Below are 20,182 nucleotides of genomic sequence, written 5' to 3'. Positions count from 1 at the left end.
TGACGCGGCCACGTGCGGTTTGTGTCCACCCTTCTATCAGTATAATATTCGAAACTGTTCGTGACAATGAGTGAACGTAACCGAAGTGTGACAAAATTCAATGGTAATCAGTTGGCTAGAAAACGCGACGTGTCACGCTCTACTAGAAGGGGCTAATTTAGTGCAAAACGAAGAAAACAAAAGTGCGCAGAGACTTAAGCTTTTCGTTTTTCCTTTTTTTTCATATTCAAAAATATTGTAAATCGAGGGAAAAGGTCAGAGCATCTGTTTCGCTTGTATGCAGTTCTTATTTCGTGCAATGATGGTGCTGCTTTATCGTAAAAGTTGACAAATGTTTGTCGCTCTCCAGTCTCTGATAACCTTTCTGTCGCAAATTTCCTACAGTATTGTTTAATATTATAAAACAATACGGCATATTATTGTTTCATCGATCGAATAATCACCTTACATCCGTGAACAAATATTACTGACATTATCAATGATATTTATGTGTCTCAATATTGTGAATCGTTCGATTCAGCCAGCGTAGTGCAATCATGAAAATTATAATTTAATGACTGAGCAAGTTTCGACGATGAAAGTTATAGGTGATTAAACCTATATCCGTAATGAATGTTTCAGTTGTCTCGATTCTCGGAAACACTAAAAATACATACACCTGTCTACGGTACGCATCTATTCATTTTTCTCTTTGAGAATCTGTCACTTTTATCGTTCGTAACAAGCTATTGAGTGGGAAATAAAGTATTTATTTTCATGAGAACCAAAGACGAGAGTTGTGAAAATTTAGCTACTGTTACATTTTTTTAAATAATTGTGTCGAAATTTACGATATAATTCCTTGCAAATATGGAACGCATCTGTCATTTTTCTCTTTGAGAATCTTGTCGCGTCAACATTCGTAAAAGGTTAACGAGTGGAAAATAAAATATTCTTTCACCGATAGCACAGACAAGAGATTGCGGAAATGCAAACTATGTTACAATTTTAACTATTACTACGTAATGTAAAGTTGACACGTGCAGTTGTGCATATTTAAATACAGCACTGTACAAGACATGTACGCGTGTTAGTAGGCGTTTATGATAGATTGTGTGAGTGAACGCAAATCGATAAATTATAACGTGTCAACGTGTATATCCGACGACACGTTTTCAAAATGTAACCAATAATACGTGTTCACGGACATATAATGCACGCTTCGATGCAACTTGTTATGACGTCGATGTTGACGCAAGATAGACACTATTACATATAAGATGTTTGAAATGTTTTCAGAAGCCTAGTTGAAGTTCATTTGGGAACATCGCACCGGTAGTAAGCGGGTAGTTGACTCATTTTATTGAAAACATTTCAACATTGTCGACGCTTTTCGACCTTAACATTATTAATCGAAACGTACGTACTATTGACACGAATTTATTGATTCAAAAATAACATGAATTTTAAACGCGGTCGAAAAGTGTCGAAGAGGAAAATTATGGAGTGTAGAGTGCTGTAAACTCACGTTTCAAGTTCACTGGTTCTGTTTCGTCATCGTTGGGCCAGATGAAAGGGTATTGTTGACCATGTTTCAGATGATTTGTAGCAGTAATGCCCTCGTCGGAGGAGGAAAGTCAGTGGCTCGTTGGCAGCGGGGGTGGTCTTGCATCTTCCGGCGGTGGTGCGATATCCGGTACTGGAGAACGTACATTGAACACTAGAGGAGGATTATACACTGAAGAGATGACGACTCAACAGACGAACGCAAACACTGCAGGTGTGAACGCGGCTTCAGCCGATTCTGCTGAGCACGATTTGATCGACTCCACCGCGGATGCAACACTTTTAGCACAATTTCACGAGGACGCTATCAATCAGGTTCGTTTTTCCGTTCATATATTTTAAGGAGATCAGTGGATTAACCGATTTGTTCAAATTGTAATTACCATGATCTAGTTATCTGAACGAATATTTTGAATAATATGAATATATTTCTTACACTTTTACACTCAGAAAACCATTGTGAAAACAAAAGAATATTCTACTACGTCCACCCCTTTCGAAAGACTCCTACGCAACTGCAATTTGAATTGTTACTCTTACACTATTGCGATTCTCGAAAGATATCGAAGATCGATATCGATCGATGATCTTCGAGACAGTGCTGAAGTGTGAACCAATGAGTTTCTACAAATTTGAAATCTGTATTTACATTGGCTACTGTTATTCTTTTCGACGTATCGAAATGAACTATATTGAACTTTGATCGATTATATGCAAAACATAACCTACAGTCAATGGCGTCCTTTTTGGTCAAGTTATTTTTTAGCATTTAATAATTTTATCACTGCCAGTGTTAATATTTTATTCATCCAAAAATGGACGAAGTTTTAGACGAATCAATCGTGAAAAATAAATACGAGTCGCGAGAGATACCTAATTATCTCAATGATTTTCCAGTAAATAGTTTTCCATTCTCTAATTTTCTTTGAGGTTAAATTTGTTGGTTCAAATAAATCTTGAATGAATCAAAAGTGGCATATAACTAGATCGTATTTATATGTCGGCTGAGTGTAATAAATCGTTGAATCGTTAAATATGTTTCAGGCTGGAGTTGGTTACTTCCAAATATTAGCTGCTCTATGTACAGGCTTGAGTCTCGCAGCAGATACTGTTGAATTTTTTGTTGTACCATATATTTTGCCAAGTGCAGAGGTTGAATTATGCATTGAGGACAATGAAAAAGGATGGCTCAGTTAGTTGCTTTTAATATACTTAATTGCATATTTGTTTTTAAATAATTGTTTTATATTATTGTGTTATAGGTAATATTACTCTGATGGGGCTGGCATTAGGTGGATTGTTTTGGGGTGGTTTAGGAGATAGAATTGGACGACGCAGATCATTATTATCTGCAATGTCTGTTCATTGTTTATTTAGTAGTGTTGCTACTTTTATGCCAACTTATGGCACATTTATGACTGCTAGATTTTGCTCTGCAATTGGGTAAGAAACTTCTTTCCTTTTTTGTTTTGCACTTCCTAGATATATCATTCAAATGCATGCAAAGTAAATATGTATATAAAAATTACAGAGTGGGAGGAACTTTACCATTGGCATTTACGTATCTTGCGGAATGTTGCCCAAGATTACGCAGAAGTAGATGGGTTGGTTTACTTGTTGCGGCAGGAGCATTAGGAGGCGTATATGCAGCTCTTTTAGCATGGGTAGTTGTTCCTACAACTGGGGAAATGGTTGTTTTGGAAAATAAAGAACATTTCAGTGCTTGGCATCGCTTCCTTTTACTTTGCAGCCTGCCTGCATTATGTTCTACAGCTGGACTCATCTTTTTACCAGAAAGTCCAAGATACTTAGTTGAAGTAGGCAGAGATGTAGAAGCAATGATGGTTTATCAGGTATCTTTTATAATTATATTTATATCTGTAATTTAAGGGGCAAGGTTCCTTTATAAATTAATGTATTTTTGTAGAAAATATATAAAAAAAATAATGCACGAAAAGGTGCAACAGGTGCACAATATCAACTTTCTGAATTAGAGCTTCCTACTAAGAGGCCTCGTGGTTTGGCACCTCCATCTCCTACTAATCATACTAGTGTTTTGGCTGATATAATTTATTCAATTGAAATGGTAAGGAGTAAAGAATGGCCGTCGATATGACATCTCAACATAAATATTTAACTATTATTGAAATTTTAGTTTTGGAATTCTTTCTTGGAACTGTTTGTATCACCGCACTTGCGCGTTACGGTAGTGCTTATAATTATTTGGTCGACCGTATCGTTTGGGTATGTATTTCTCTGAAGCATTTTATTAGTTTATACTATTACTATATAATCCTTGCATCCTCTTTCAGACTGTATGGTCTCATGATATGGTGTCCTGAATATCTAAAACTTTTACGCGCTACAGAGTATAAAGCTCACACTGTACATATTTCTGGAAAAGAATATAAAGGACAAACATTTAGCGGATCTATAGAGAATTGTCAATACAAAGATTCAACTTTTTTGAACTGCAAGTAAGTGGATGTGTATTAAAAGCCACACAAAATAACATAAGATTAGTTTATATTAAAGTTGTATGTTTTCAGATTCACAAAAATGGTCTTTAGTCATGTAGATTTCGATAATTGTACTTTCCAATCAGTAGAATTTAGTAGTATAAAGTCGAGTAAAACTCATTTTACAGACAGCATTATCGTATACTCGAAGTATGTATATAGAACAGTAATTTCCACTAACATTTTTTCTTAAATGCAGATTGTATCCTTGTGATTTATTGTTCACAGATTTGTGGATACGGATTTATCTGCACAGGTTTTTACGAATTGTAAACTGGAAAATAATACGGAATTAAGTTTAAGTGGACCCTGTCCGACTCTTGATTTGGATTACAATATTTATATAGAAGAAGCACTACATGGTCATCTTGTTGCTCAACTGGCTTTTGTGCCTGCTGCTGCTTTAGCAGGATTGGCACTCACTGTACTTCAGCGGCCAAAAATGATTGGTATTTCGTTATTTTCATCTTCTGTAGCTGCCCTATGTTTGATTCTAGTAGGCTCAAATAGTTCAGCGGTACTTGGCTTCGAAGGCGGTTTTATAGCAGTTTTTGCTATTGCTTGGACATCGCTTACATTGGTTACGATTGAGAGCTTCCCTACGCATTTAAGGTAAATTAAATCATTATAACATTACTATAATCTATATTAGAAAATATATAAGTACAATTTATAAGTGGATACAAAATGTAATAATGAATACATTGATTTTTCATAGGTGTACTGGTTTTGGTTTTATAGCGGCAGCTATAAGAATATGTGGTTTAATAGGAACAACAACTTATAAAACTTTAGTTGGCGCACCTTTAATTGCGCCTGCACTACTAACTGCATTACCTTTGGTAGTAGCCAGCGTTGTAACATTCAAGTTACCCCACACTCATACGGTTTTCTTATAAAGATATTCCGAGTAAGTGATAAAAAGGAGCAAAGTTGCTGCAAAAAGACGTTTTCAATTTATATTTTAATGGGTCATTTATGAGCTGTGCTAATCTTTTTACTCAATAGTTTTATGACGCGAAAAGTCTTAAGATACGTTTTGACGATCGTGGAATCGATTTTTATAACAAAAAAGGGTTGAATGAAAATTATAAGTGGTGTTCTGGACAAGTGCGAATTTTCAAATTTGCAAATTAGACAAAGATACGTTACATTTTCCGTTGGAAGTGTAACTTCATACAAAGTGGATTATACTAAACCGGTGCATGAGATGATGAGCCGTGAAGAATTTGAGAATTTAAAGCGCACAGAGATTAAAGTGTAATCGTCTGATACGCTAGAATATGGAATTTCTACAAGATTTTAATACACAAGTTTCAAGCGTCAACGAAATTCGTCATTATTAGCAGACAAATTTTAGAACAGACGAAAGACGTACAGAAATCCAATGTTTAAGTCAAATTATGGAAATTTTATGACTTAAAGATTTTATCCCATCTAACTACAACTTCGAATATAAGAGTCAATATACGACTCGTCCTCCATGGAGAAAAGTTGCAAAATACATATACATGTTTGTAATGCTATTTTAATAGGATAATGGCAGTGAAGAGTGTCAATTTTAATGGATGTTGAATGGATGATCATTATCATCCATATAATACGGTGTCTTACGGTGTTAAGACAAGAAAATGACTAAAACTCTGAGAAACCTTGTTTATTGAAAAAGCATTTGAACATCCGAGATAGAATACGTGGAATGTTGTCTATAGTGCTTAGATGTTTTTTTCTGTTCATAATTAATCTAGAAAAGTTACGCATGATCCTAAAATTACTACATTTCAAGCAGATCGATGAAAAAAGTTTGCCAAGGACAGTATCATAGAAACTTTTGTATCTACAAATGCTATGAACGCTTTTGCAAGAAAAATCAAGTACATGTTCTAAAGAAATAAATAGGGATACCCCGAATCGAGTTATAGTATGCTGTTTGTACTGCAAGACGAAAGTAAATCAGTAAAAATATATTTATTATTTTTGCTTTTTAACGATTAACTAGCTTGCAATTCGCTCTAGATACTAGACTCCGATAATCAAGAGGCATTATCCGTGTAATAAGAAATGTAAATGCTGCCGTATAAATCCTAAATTTCCAGCTTAAGATTTGGAATCGAAAAATGGAAGCATACGCTTCAACGTTTATTATAAATCTAAGAGATTATCGCCTCTAGTCAAGTTTTGATCATCTTTAAGCTTACAATGCGATAAATTTTAAAAATGCGTTAAACTTTCTAATACTTATAATGACGTAGGAAGTTATTTTCTACAAGATCAAGACGAAAGATCGCATTGTCATTTTATTGTAAAAATCGCTATTACATTTATGAAAATTATGCCAGAATTTTACTGTCGTTGTGAGTCAAGAAAAACATCATGATGGCATGCCAAAGTTGGAAAAAAGTACTGGTTCCTCAGAACAAATAACTATTTCTAGGCAATAAGAACGTAAAGTAAGTTTTACGACATGATTATTGAAATATCTCATAAGTTTTACGACATGATTATTGACATATCTCATTCTTATTAAAACTTAAAATATATTACTAAGTATTTAAGCAAATTTCTTAGTCAAGTAAAAGAAGAAAACAAACTGCTGTTGGCAAACTTAAACACATAAAAATCTACGTCCCATGGTTAGTGAATTTTTCATATCCAGTTGTTGGCAGCTAGTTAAGAAAAAGATATTAGTCTTATAAACCAAGTTCTATGTGTCATTTGAAAGAAGTAGAAACGAGTCCAAAAATTTTATCGATTGCATGAATTTTTTTTGTATGATTCGGTCTCTTTTTTTATTATACATACTAATAGTGATTATTTCTTTGATGAGCAAATGTTACTTGTTTCTACTTCCACGAACTTTGAACTTGGTAGTGAAACAAGCCTGTGCTGGCGTTATAATTAAGAATCATAATGAGCAACTATTGTCAACAGAGGCAAGTCGAAATTTTGATTAAAATAAAATCCTTATTTCAGTTTTACTTGGAATCGGGACCACAAAATAGCAACTCATGTAATATGTACTTAATTGGAACACAGAAAAGGATTTACTGTTCGCATATTTCCGTTGATTGGTCAAGCAATTTTTAATGAAATTTTGGTTTGGTCGCCGGCACATGTAGTTCCACAATTAGTGAATCGTTGCTACAGCATTAAAATCATTGTCGCTCGTAGATAATATACTTTACTCGACATATCACTTATGAGCAAGCACTCTAGATTGGTAGGATTTAATTAGACTATTGATTAAACATGCATAGAGATATGTACCAGGAATCATAAGAAGGTAAAGTCCCAAATCAGTAAAATAGAAGTGTGTGTGTGTGCAGACAAACCACTTAGTTATCAATACCAGTTACAGAGCTTTTTGTTAATACTATAAACTCAACTAATCGAACATGATAAATACTTTGGTTGTACACGGATTGATTATCAGCGGATCGAGGAATAAAAACGTAGTAGATAAATAATACTATAACAAAATACTCAAAGAAATTTGTGGATTGACACTTCGTGCAATATTATATTTGTAAGTGTAAACATTATTTTTATGTCGAGGATCTAGTGCACAAATATACGAGATCCTCATTTTCTGTTATTAAAAACTGACTGTATGCAATTGCTCAGATTATTCAAAATAATTAGGCGAATATTCAGACGTTTTAATATTTAGAAAGGTATGTAGAAAAGTAATGAACACATCCTAATTATTTTGTGTAATATCTTTTATATAGACTGAAGATACAGATTGGTTGATAATCACCGTGTTTTTTATAGAGACTGCTTTCTAACGCTTAAATCTATAAACTTTTCCTCCGAGAACAGGAACACATTACTTGGTGATAGTAAGAATGAATATGCAAATAACTAATTTCTTGAAGATTTCTGGTTGCACTTTTTGTTAAACAATGAGATTTTACTATAGTTATTATTTGATTCCTATTTAAAATAGAAAGTTATAGGTACCATATTCACATGCAATACTTTAATATCTGCTACATTAAATTCAGCAGATTTATGATTGATCCATCTTTTGTATTTAAAACAAAGAGCTATTCATTACATTATGCAACCAGTACTTAACAAGAAACTAAATAAAATTATTTGTTAATATAATATATTAGTGAAAAACATTACATATTCCTGTAATTGGTTTGAAAAATTAATAAGGGTATTATATTAATGCTTAGAATATTGAGTCCATTTTATAGAAAACATTGATCATAAGATAGTAGAAACATAATATCAAGAAGACTTTATCTGAAACATTTATTTTATGATTTAATTAAAAGTGAATTTTATTTTTATTTACTATTTAAAAGAATGTGGTCCACCTTTCTTTTTGTTATGTTTTTTTATACATGAAAGGAACAATCAAGTTTCATATAATGCTTAGAACATTAGAAGCAACAAGTACATAGCTGAATAAAATTACGCTTTTAAGATTGTTCTTCAAATGTAATGGACTTTGTTTTTTAAATATCTTTTTTCCGAGGGACCTAGAATAAAAAAAGAGAACGGTTTGACATTTCGAGCAAAATACGTACGTAAACAATGGATTGGTTAATTTGTATTATAGCAATACGTATGTAAAAATTGTTAAAACGATTGCGATTATAGTTTTAGATGTGTGTTTATCTTGCAATACTTTTAGATCTTTATTCTATAACAAAATCTGTATATAATTTGTAAGGAAAATCTGCAAGCTCTTGCAAGTTTTATAGCAATATGTAGTAACTTATTCGTAATATTAATTGTCATACTGTTGTTAATGTCGTACACTGATATTCTCAACAAAAATCAATCTCTCGAAAAGTTATTTGAAATTTTATCTAGAATATCGCAAAAGCCAGATAATTTCGAGAGTTTTTAAGCATTCTGTTTTATAACATCGACAAGCATAGAAAAATTTAGGGTCAATTAAAAGAAAATGCTCTGTTAAATAACGAGATTAAAAAAAACTGTAATACGTCGCTGTGAACAGTTGTAATTTGAGAACGGACATGAATGACCTGCATAGATACTATGTACTTTCCAATTTCGTATTTTTATTCCATCCTGATGATACGATTAATTGGAAAATCTATAATCGTGATATTTTTTTATATGTTTACTCTTTTATATTAGCAAACTATGTGTTTTAGACGATTTAATTACCTATGATCACTTATTTGTATTCAGTGACACATTATACTTTAAATACTTTTCGTATCGTTGTGATTAAGAACGGGAAATTAATTTTTTCGTGTATTTCATTCAAGTATACAAAGATAACTTTAACGGCAGTTGATTGCAGATGTAACGAACATTTAAGCTAAATAACAGAATGTACCAGTGGAATAAACAAGATAAATTTATTATGTCTAAAACGTGCCTCATTTAATAACCCAATAAACTTTTTAAATATTGGCGAGGAATCGTAACATAGTTTCCCGCCATTTTTTTCGACGGATAAAGAAGAATTGTCGCGTCGATAAAAAGAACAAATCTTTTTCATTATCGATCGCACTCTTTAAAGAAAACTATTTATCGGTCAACTCTGAACAACAATTTCCTAATTTCCTCGTAAAACGTACAAGGAGAAGTCCGCTTGTAGTTCGATGATTCATCAGTAAATATATTAAATACGTAATTTTTAATCAGGTATGAATATTTTCCTGTATAATCAATAATATTTACACGGTAATATCTAATACTTAATAATTGTGAATACGTTAGATAATCGTCACTAGAAATCGAATGATTCATCACGTAAATATACAGGTCCGGTCGTACGAAACAATGTCATGTATATCTACAATATCCTCTCGATTCTTCTAACCCATAATTGACCTTGAGCTTGACCTTGGATGTGTTCTCGACCTACGAAGACGAACGTGTCGAACGAGCCCTGACCTAACCTATTCTAGGCTATGTCTCCGTTCTCCGTATACAGACAAAGCCTAGGAGAGGCTAAATCAAGTTACTCCGTTTCGTAGAAATTAGTACCACACTGTCATCTTGTAAGTATTTTTTCATTGTTAATTTCATTCATCTCTTTTTCCCTCCAATTAAACGCTACGTACACATAATTTAAAGACGTCGCGTTAGATTGTTTTATGAACAGTTTTCTTTTATTATATGTATGTACATATATACAGTTCCGGTCACTTTTTATTTTTCAACATTTTCAGTCGTTCAGTCTTTTTTTATCTGTAACACTATCAAACGCACCAATATTGCAATTTTTTAAAATTGTTCTCTACGTCGTAGATACTCGAAAGAACGTAATTTCATATTCAAAACGTGACCAAGCGATGGTCGACGTAAGAAATGAAAGGCAAGTGTGCAACGTAACCAGGCGGTGGAGCAAAAGAAAAAAGAGAGCCAGTTGTGTCGGTACACGCATTTTTTCGAGGAAGTTCTTTTTACGGCAGTGGCCCGCACGGTACAAAGAAAGCGTGTCACGCCTAAAAATACGCGAGGCACGCAGGTAGATGTGAAAAGGTCGTAGGGGCCGGGAAGAAATAAAAAAAGAAGAAGAAAAAACAGAAAAAGAAGGCAAAGGAATTGCACAAGAGCAGTGATTTGGTATTCAAATCGCTAGGCATGTTCCCGCCTCTCTCGCGGCACAGGTCCTCCTCCCGTAGCAGTTATACGAAGGTCTCCTTTTCGTTTAAGTGTTTTCTCTTCTTGTTCTTCCTCCTTCTTCTCCTTGTGCTTCTCCTCGTCATCCTTTTCAACTACTTCTTAACACCGAATCTTTTCCGTCGTGACGCACTTTTTGCTCAATCAACTGCCATTGTTTTATGTTAAATTATGTCTTCCTATATTATCGTGCTTCGTTGCAATCCGTGATTTTTTCTTTAAGTTGTACATTTAAACACAGGGAGAAACAAAATTTAATCGATCACTTAGATTATGGTCAGGCAATTTTTGCATTTGTTTGCTCGCACTAACGACGAATTACTTCACTTACAGAGAAACGCGTATGCACAGAGTTCTACAGCCTTCCTCGAGAAATTTCAACGCGGCCACTGGCAGCAGAGGCGTGGAGACTTCAACGACTGCACGTGCGATATCCGAGTGGCGCGGTTACATAAACGAAACCATCGAGAGAGGCTAGTGATTTCGTATTTCCGAGTTGCTCGCTTTCTCTCTCGTAGCTACGAAACGAAGTCGTCGTTTTATCGCCCAAGAAAAGAACGAGCTCTACTCAACTCCTTGCTTCGTCACGATCGCTGAACCGGATCCTGAGCGTTCACCAAGGGAAAACCGTATCAGATCAATGTCACCGTTTACCTAGAACGAGCTGTTTATGTCCGCTCACCATTCGGTAAGCTCGTGACTATTAACGCGTCGACTCCACTTCGGCAACCATCAAATTTATCGCGCGTATTCAGTATTTATAGAATCCAACAGAGTCATCGTTTTGCCATGGAATCTTCGTCAAGGAGGATCGAGTCACGATACCAAATATCAGCCGCGCATGTCGTCACACCTCACTGGATGGCAATCTTCGTCACAGGAGAAGCACGCGAAACTTGAAGATAACCGCGCGACAAAGTCGTCAGGATGGCACCGAAATCACGTGTTTGCCGAAAAAAGCAAAGTGCAAGAAGCGAATAACGAAGTCGGCGATCGGTATACGTGGCACCGGATTGGCTGCCGGTAGCATACCTCGACGACACGCACGGTGTGCGCGCACATCGGCAACCTGTGCACCCACTAACCACTAACCGCCGAACCACGGGAGGCTAAGGTGTGCGCGCGCCAGGATAATATATGTATCTACGTGCGTTAACCACGTGAGAGCGGCCAGCATCTTTCCACGGGCCCCTCTGGTGGGGACTTAACCTCTGGACTGCTCTCTCTGTCTCTCCCTTCCCCTATTTTTCTGTCTTTCTCTTATGCGAACCTTGAATTCCCGGGAAATTTGCTGAAACCTTCGTATCAACGAATTTCAACGTTCGAGTTTTCATTTGGTCAAAGAGGTAGAAAATAGAAACGATTTGGATTTAATTTTCTTCCGGATGATCTACTAACTAAACGAAAAACAATCGTGTTTCCAAATTATAATTTTATTATCCTCAACTCGTCGATTTATAAACGAAGATTTTATTTTCTTAAAGAGTTGAGACCGCGGTTGATGACGAATTTATTTCGACGTAGTTAATTTCCGTCGCGCGATTGATATTGTTCTTTTTTTATTTGCGTCATGGTACTGCCATGTACTCGGTATAATAGCACTGATGTATCGTTTGCCAAGGTAGGCGCCTACTTTTTTATTCGCCACCCTATAGACGACGACTTCTCACTCAACATTCTCGGCAATCTCTGATCGACGAGTTTTTATGAAGGTCGTACGAACTACGTGAGCCTACCCACTTACCCAGCTGCATTGCTAATGTACGTGTTTATACTATTTGTGGCTGTGCACGAAAACTGCATCAGCGTTACGTGTGTTCTATATAAAAATGAATTATGTATGATCACAGCAGTCGCAGACAAGTATGATTTTTGCGGTTTTAAAAGATGCGCGTAATTAGCGCGAAATGATGTTAAAAGATCTTATTTGTTCGAAAGTATAAGTTGCATAAAATTCGCATCGTTGAGCATTCATGGTTCAATGGATATATTCTAATGTTCGTGTTACATTAGTATCCTGTTATCGTTCATGTATCCGTTTGCAACTTTTCTACTGGGTGTACGCTTGAACACCATGCGCAATTAAAAGAATATCAAATTTTCTACAAAATGATAGGGATGAAACGAAAGTTGAGCGAAGCACGGAACCAAGGTCACCATAACTGCGATGGTATCTCGACGCCTGTGGGTGGTCTATGAGATTTTTTGAAACCGTGACAACCTTCTGAGAACTCTAAACCTTAATATGCATGTTCTGCGGCCATATTCAGAGAAGAACAAACGTTTTGGTGGGACCATTTATTTTTAATAACAATAAAGAAAATATTAAACGGCTTGCATAATTAATTGAATAATTATATTCGTTCCAGGGATAGCCGTTTCAAACGTTGGAGCATTCGAACAGGTTACGGTGTTTTATCTTTTTGCGTGTAGCAGACCGGCGCGGCGTGCAATCAGCGTGAGGCTTTATTTCGCAATTGGTGGTCAGTATTCCGAATTCTCATTTGCAACTTCGAAGATGAAGATGGCGGCAGACTACGATAATTTATTAACTAGTCTGGCAAGTCAAACCTGTTGGTTCCCTGCGGACGTGTTTTGCTGTTCGTGTCCGAACGCGAAGAACTGGTGTCCTTTGATATCTTTCTACAGAAAATTGTCTCCTTATCCTTCGTCCTTTGGTTTTCACTTACTTCGATTATTCATCGTTCAATGTAGAGTTACTTACAAAAACCTTCGTTATCTTCAAAACACTTAGACTAACAATATAGAAACTTGCTCGATACACTGAATATTTGGTAACGTAACATTTCATCCTTTTTAAATAACAATTTTTAGTTATGTGTTCATGCTTAGCAAGAAACACGGCATTGATGGATGTTTTTGTTCTAGAGATGTTTTCGAGGTAAGATCACGATGAAGAAGACGGAAAACAAGTTGCAAAAGCTGTCGAGACGAAAATAGCTTTCCGCAAGTCGTTCGTTCTCAGGTCACGTCCCGATGCGTGTCCCTTAATGTAACAAAAGAGCGTAAGATATAATTTCCAGACGTTTATTTGGATTCCATGGATTCTTCCGTTGTGCTCTCGGCTCTTAACGGTTTGATATTGTGCCGGTACTGTGATTCGCAATGGCGAGCAGCCAGCGGGTAGGAAATTCTCCAACAGTGACGTAAAAAGGTAGCGCTCAGGGGCATTTCTTTAACGCGGCGCCACCCATACGAAGATCCCTTTTATAGCTGTACGAATCAAAACAGACTGGCTTATCTTGCTCGTCCGAGTTTATTTCCTTGCGTTTCTGCAACTTTAATTGGATGCTCGCAGAAGGAGAGGTATTATAAAGGAAAATTATCCTGATGCGAAAGAAACTCGCACAAAATTTATCTGGTAATTGTAACGGAATGATTTTATTTAAGGATGTATCGACTGTAAACGAGTCATGGAAATTGATATGCTTCGATGCTCCAATTAGAACACGGTCCCTGCAGATATGTTAATCTGGCAAAAGCATCTGCATTTAAATCGTGTTTGTCTGAAAGGTTGCTACGTATGCCGGTGACCCTGACATTTACACTGATGCATTTCACGTGTGTTGTTCGTACGTTGAGCACATTAAGTGGTGCTCACATCGACATGCTCTGTCGACAGCGCCGCTTAACAAATGAGTCTGTCTCTCGTATAATATCGCTTGTCTAATTTCAATACGGTCAACAACTACGATATTTTTATATTTTTTCTCCTCGAACACACGGTAATCACCGCGATAAATACTATCGATATGAGCAGACTTATTATCAGAATGCAGTGTAATTCAGAAGCTACAACGTTCCTGCCCGTATTTAATAACGAGGCGCTTTGGAACGAAGAAGAAGAACAAAAAGGAAGAAAAAATGAAATGATCCCCTTGGTGTCGATGTGCTCGTGTTTGCAAATCCCCGTCGGAGTATTGACATCCTCCGGGCGCGTAACAAAAACGAGAGAGAAAACCTGTTTAACGTACAAATATTGAGCAGCTACTAGATTCTTCTTGCGCCTCGTACAACACTCGTGAAAATAACGCGTCAGGCAACGAGTATATTGGCGAGAGATGAGCGGCAAACAATTCAGTACGATGCATACTTTGAAAAGCATTGTCTTGTCATTATTTTCTGTGTCTTGAAAATATCTATTGGCATAACTGGATAGGGACCAGGGTAGGCCTATGGTGACCTAACGCGCAGCGCTGTAACCACACAATATATGGTGATATAACACGTAGGCGAACTAAGATTGGTCTTTTCGCAAAAAATTCTAGGCACGTCAATGGTATTATCTTTCCTTACATATATTCGAGTATGACGTAGGCTTGCTTTAGTCCAAAGGAGATGTAGGAGGAACGTGTAAATCTAGATTCTCTTTGAGAAGTTCCTAAATAGAAGATAAACGGTAGACTGCATCTCTTTCGTTCATAACCAAGGCCTGCATTGTACGTCGAATGTAACTGTACTTTAGCCAAACTGCCTCACGCTTTAACTTTTGTCAATTTTTTTCTTCTAAGGAAGTGGATCATCCGGCAGATCGAATCGAACGATTGGTCGTTGAAATGAAATGCAAATAGTCTGTACAGTGGACGCTGATGTAAAATATGTTTGGAAAGAACACCCTGTGCTGCTGCAATCTTCTTTCAAGCGATAAGATCGAACGTCTAAAAATAAACGGTTCATACGCACCATACGTGAACGGCTACGTACGAACGACATGGGTACCAAAAATTTACGACAGCCTACGGTACCAGGATTTTATTAAGATTGGCGCCTCGAGGAATGCAAGTTTAACGGGCCGTCGTGGCCCAACCTTCTTCTTCTTCTTCTTCCTTCTTCTCCTTCTCGACAAGCTTCTTCCCGATTCGTTTGCTCGCACTTGCGTGTACTTACACGCTGATGCCGATCGTTTTGCATCTGAATCAAACAAAAAAGAAAACGTCACTGTTTCGATAAAGCAAAAAGTATTTCATGGTGAATTCAGCTACAAAGAAAAGATTCAAAGATTATGATAAGCGAAACAAAAAACGATCGTGCGAGATAAATTTATACTTGTACTCCGCGAGATGTACTTTCGAATGTACAATGAGTTTTAGAGAAGCGATTTAATTGTTCCTGCTACGCTGGTCGCTCGATTAATCAACTGTATCGTTACTTGCAGGATTTCCCGTGGATACGTCGAGTATCGGGTAACAACGCTGAGACCTTCGACGATCGTAGATGAAGCGTGAAGATGTATAAACTGCATTGTCGAAGGTTGTCCAGCAAGGTCGCGAGCTCCTTTATATATAGATGATTGCAGAACAAAGATGAACGAAATGCAAGAATAAAGAAATTTCACCATTTTCCGATTTATGTCTTCTTTTAACTTTTAACATACTGTTAGAAAAGGTAAACGAATTAAGAATTGAATATTCTATCTCGGAATAATTTTCAAGTGCAATCCCTGCCATAAAGAGAATTTGAGAACTATTCGCTTCTGAAAGAAAATTATTTTACAGAAATCCTGGATAAAGCAAAAATTCAATCATCAGCGGAGGTGTGTTTAAGTGCAACAGAAGAAACCGCAGTCCTTTCCGTTACTTATGTTGAGTCAATTCGCTTGGTGAATCCTAGCGAACTCGACCACGGTACTCGCGAGCTCATAAACGTGGGCGTGAACTTTTCAATAAAGCCTGTCCCTCGCAGATGCTTGAACGCGTGTATCGGGATCAATGACACGCCCGCAGATTCTCGAGGTATCCTCTACGAAGGTACGTAGAGGCATCCTGTAGAATTCCAACCACCTTCCTCGACTTCACAGCAGGACCTACTGGTTTCTATTTATATACCGCGCGAGACCTTGTAGCTTAGAGCTCTCGCGTTTACGGACTCGGTTCCGGACCTGTTCAAAGCGCTGTCGCGACTTGAGCATTGTCACGAAATGATAGTTTATATCAATTCAAATAATTATATCAATTATTTTGAATTCATATTATATATACATGAATACATATTAAGAAAAATTATAGTTTCTTATCTACATTTTCTTTTTAATAGTTTTTTATACACTCTAGACATAGTGGAAAGTTTAAGTGATTAAGAAAATAACTCATAGATTCTAGAATATTTATTCAAACATATTAACACTTCTTTTGTCAAAGATTATTATACTAGAACAAAATACAAACCTAATTTTGCATGGGAGTAATTATCAGTAGGCTTTCGAAATTTCTAAAAGTATAATGTCGTGATAGGCATCAATTTCCAAAAGTGAATGTGAAAATAGTTTAAAATTCTATACAGCTACAAAACACTGTAGCCATCTATGAATAGGTGTGTAAACTAATTGGGGCGCTTTTAAGAAAAATTGTTTTGACCACATTATTACTGTAATATTCTTTATGTATATATATTTTTATATGCATCCATTTATGTTACAAAATATTATTTAGAAAAATAAAATAAGTAAATTTTGTTTGAGGTCCAATCAATTTATTTCCGCAACTTGTCAACAGGTGACACGACCTGTACATTTTCAGCTATTCAAAAAAGAAATGTTTTCTGTAAATACAAAAAAAATTATACATTTTCAAAACAGTAATAAATCTATGATTCTTTTCTGTCGAATCACAATTATAAGCATTTGTTTCTGTTCCAGTTAAAGTGAATATAAACTGAATGTATAATTTGACAAAAATATGATAACCAGTCCTTAGTCGCTAGTGTTTGCCGTGTATGCGCACCTGAAACTTGTTCTGATAAAATTCGTTTGTTTTTTACTAAAAATTCCAATAATATTGTGGAAAATATGGCTGAGAGAATATCAGAAATTTTTAATGCGTTTCAGGATTATTTAAATAATGAAGAAGAATTACGTGAGGTGTGTTGTGACAATTTGTTATCAATTTATTTTTTAGTACATGTCCAGATAATGATAATACCAAGCAATTGTAATACCATTTAAATAGAAATTTATTATAAACACTTAAAACGTTGTTTAATACTTAAATTTAGAATTTATTAATTTCTTAATATACATGAAATATCGTTATGTTATGTTATTGTATTAAGATACATTATTGTTTTTAGGTTAGAATATTTTGACAAACTGTCATTTAACCATTTTTAAACTATTAAATTAAGTTATAATGTTATAATATATTTTGACAATTAAATATTTTTAAAGTATTGTTAATATTAATATTTTATTTTGCTGAAGGAAATCCGTGCCGTTGTAAAAGATCTTGACAAGAGTGCCAGAGACATTCTTATGATATTACAAAATATTCACAGTGAAAATAATATGGAAGAAAACATAAGTATGTGTTTTAATTGAATTTATTAAGTATTAAGATACTTACCTATTTTTATTTGCAGTAGTATCACAATATTGTGCAAGTGCAAGAGAATTATTCAAAGATGTACGCATAAAATATTCAAAACTTGCATTAGTTGTACCAAAAGAACAATATTATAGATTTCATGATCAGTGGCGATTTGTTACACAGAAATTGTGTTTTTTAGCTTCTTTAATAATATATTTAGAAATTAAAGTATTAGTTACCAAAGAGACTGTCGCAGAAATGTTAGGAGGTACATTATTTGTCAGAAACATATTAAACTCAATATTATATTTGTATTAGTTTATACATTGAATTTACATTGTTTATATAGTTAAAGATAACAGAGAAGATGGTTTTCATTTGAACCTAGAAGATTACTTAATGGGTTTGTTGCAATTATCTGCAGAATTGGTATGTACCTCTAATATTCTAATTGTACCAGCAATTATCATTACTCATTAAGCATTATATTTCAGAGTCGTTTTGCTATAAATAGCGTTACTAATGGTGATTACAATCGACCTATAGAAATAGCCAGATTTGTGAGTGAACTAAATGCAGGCTTTAGACTTTTACAATTGAAAAATGATTCCTTAAGAAAACGCTTTGATGGCTTAAAATATGCTGTTAAAAAGGTAGAAGAAGTGGTTTATGATCTTAGTATACGAGGTTTAAAACCATCTTCAAATTTGGTAACACAAGAAACAGAGTAACTATTTTTTAAGTTTTATAAAAATAATAATATATATATATATGTATATATTATCACATATAATATATTACTGAAACAGTTATGTTTATATTATTTAAACTCTATAAAATATTATACTTACATATTTTTATATTAATTTCTATAACTTTTGATAATTTTGAGCAAAAAAATTCTTCTACATTATAGGCACCAGATATTCCTAAAATATGTGATGATATAGTAACCTACACACAAATTTTAATTAATCAGAATTAAATTATATTGATTTTAAGTAGTAACATTATAAACTTACGGCAGTTCTTCTAGAACATCCAAACTCCTGAAATTTACTGTTTGCATAAAACTATTATTAAATATATTTTTTTGATAATTGTACCTCAATTAATACTGATAAAGACACTGCCATAATTTTTACAATTTTCTAATACATTTCCACATAATAAACGTAAAATTTCTTAATTTTTCTAATGCATCACTGTTATCTGAAACAGAAAATCAATAATCAAATAAATTAAAAGTACATTTACATTGTTATAAATTTAAACTGAGTGGTTTTCCACCAAAATGTAAACATTCGATGCATAAATTCAGTGTTTAGCGTACTACAACGGTAGTAGTAATTCGCCTCGATACAGACTCATTGCGATAATTCTTGTGATCCGAAGAAATTCAAATTTCACAAATATAGGAAAAAGTGAATATAATAAACAATAGCTAACAAACCGTCAAATACTGTTAAATTTGGAAGTTATATTCGAATACGGTAAGATAACCTAGAAACCACGGATAGAATTGAAACTTCATGCGCCATGTCGATACGCGGGAACATTATCTTACTTCAATAAGAGGATGCTGTAACTAAATGTAACGACTGTCATTTTCATCAATTTGAAACTGTCATAATAAAAAATTTGACCTTTCGTAGTTGAGTTCGACATGTTGCATCAATTTATCTAACCTTTGATCTTACATTTGATTTTACATACACTACTATCAGTTACATTCTTTTCGTTCGTATTACTTCGTTTATCTTTCTTTTTTCATTGATAATTCTAATTTACTTATACTGTAATTATATTCGCTCAATTAGTTTTATTTTAACAGATAAATATGCTGTCTAACAAAATTATAATCGTAACTTTCTGTATTAGTAGATCATAAATTCCTTAAAAAAGTTTTGATTATAATAATATATTTTTAATACTAAAATTGTAAAACAAACAAATAAAACTCATGACTTTAAACGAAATAAATATAATTACAAATTTTTTTCGCGCAAGTAATTTGAAAATTTAAACTATATGCATCCTCATAGGTGTAGCGCATGCGCAAATCGAAGGTATTTAAAAATACAAACAAGAATATACACATTATGGTAATAACACTATTACGTTGTAATTTGTTGGTGATTACTCAGCTTTAAATTTTATTATTTTTCAAAA

General features: G+C 34.6%; 3 protein-coding genes and 1 long non-coding RNA gene across 15 annotated transcripts in view; 2 read left to right on the top strand and 2 right to left on the bottom strand.

The window, feature by feature from the left end:
- Nucleotides 1-1,648, bottom strand: part of Syb (Vesicle-associated membrane protein synaptobrevin) — a 30,985-nt gene extending 29,337 nt beyond the window's left edge. Inside the window, exon 1 of the mRNA XM_012284304.2 lies at nt 1,508-1,648. The gene's annotated coding sequence lies outside the window, so the exon portion shown is untranslated. The remainder of the gene's footprint in view (nt 1-1,507) is intronic.
- On the top strand, nt 1,594-17,160 carry LOC100882697 (synaptic vesicle glycoprotein 2B). 6 transcript variants are annotated; one of them, XR_013039177.1, is made up of 18 exons: nt 1,594-1,860; nt 2,590-2,737; nt 2,808-2,988; nt 3,077-3,398; nt 3,473-3,631; nt 3,701-3,789; nt 3,858-4,022; nt 4,095-4,214; nt 4,293-4,676; nt 4,783-6,514; nt 11,022-11,376; nt 11,444-12,976; nt 13,058-13,171; nt 13,578-14,015; nt 14,100-14,988; nt 15,221-15,450; nt 15,865-16,094; nt 16,205-17,160. XR_013039177.1 is itself a non-coding variant. In XM_003702753.3 (11 exons), exons 1-10 carry the CDS (start codon nt 1,594-1,596, stop codon nt 4,961-4,963), a joined length of 2,016 nt encoding a protein of 671 aa, XP_003702801.1. In that variant the 3' UTR covers nt 4,964-4,974; nt 5,073-9,430. The 6 variants fall into 6 exon arrangements, 3 of the variants coding, with proteins under 3 accessions (XP_003702801.1, XP_012139684.1, XP_012139686.1); XR_001095870.2 differs by lacking the exons at nt 11,022-11,376; nt 11,444-12,976; nt 13,058-13,171; ... (3 more) ...; nt 15,865-16,094; nt 16,205-17,160 and adding an exon at nt 7,038-9,430; XR_001095869.2 differs by lacking the exons at nt 11,022-11,376; nt 11,444-12,976; nt 13,058-13,171; ... (3 more) ...; nt 15,865-16,094; nt 16,205-17,160 and adding an exon at nt 7,038-9,430 and having other exon boundaries at nt 4,783-6,697.
- LOC143265062 (uncharacterized) lies at nt 17,123-19,945 on the bottom strand. 6 transcript variants are annotated; one of them, XR_013039183.1, is made up of 4 exons: nt 19,117-19,908; nt 19,033-19,059; nt 18,862-18,939; nt 17,123-17,246 (listed from the first exon to the last, which is right to left on the bottom strand). It is a non-coding gene; the product is annotated as an uncharacterized LOC143265062 (long non-coding RNA). The 6 variants fall into 6 exon arrangements; XR_013039181.1 differs by having other exon boundaries at nt 19,033-19,906; XR_013039179.1 differs by having other exon boundaries at nt 18,862-18,964; nt 19,033-19,904.
- trsn (translin) lies at nt 17,273-19,669 on the top strand. Of its 2 annotated transcripts, none has more exons than XM_003702754.3 (5): nt 17,273-17,565; nt 17,905-18,004; nt 18,063-18,278; nt 18,360-18,439; nt 18,505-19,669. In XM_003702754.3, exons 1-5 carry the CDS (start codon nt 17,494-17,496, stop codon nt 18,739-18,741), a joined length of 705 nt encoding a protein of 234 aa, XP_003702802.1. In that variant the 5' UTR covers nt 17,273-17,493; the 3' UTR covers nt 18,742-19,669. The 2 variants fall into 2 exon arrangements, with proteins under 2 accessions (XP_003702802.1, XP_012139698.1); XM_012284308.2 differs by having other exon boundaries at nt 17,344-17,565; nt 18,066-18,278.
- Nucleotides 19,946-20,182: the final 237 nt, after the last annotated feature.

Source organism: Megachile rotundata, chromosome 8 (assembly GCF_050947335.1).
Source record: "Megachile rotundata isolate GNS110a chromosome 8, iyMegRotu1, whole genome shotgun sequence".
In the NCBI taxonomy this organism is placed as follows: domain Eukaryota; kingdom Metazoa; phylum Arthropoda; class Insecta; order Hymenoptera; family Megachilidae; genus Megachile; species Megachile rotundata.
The sequence above is the reverse complement of the archived record's forward strand: the minus strand, read 5'-3'. Positions and strand labels throughout refer to the sequence as shown.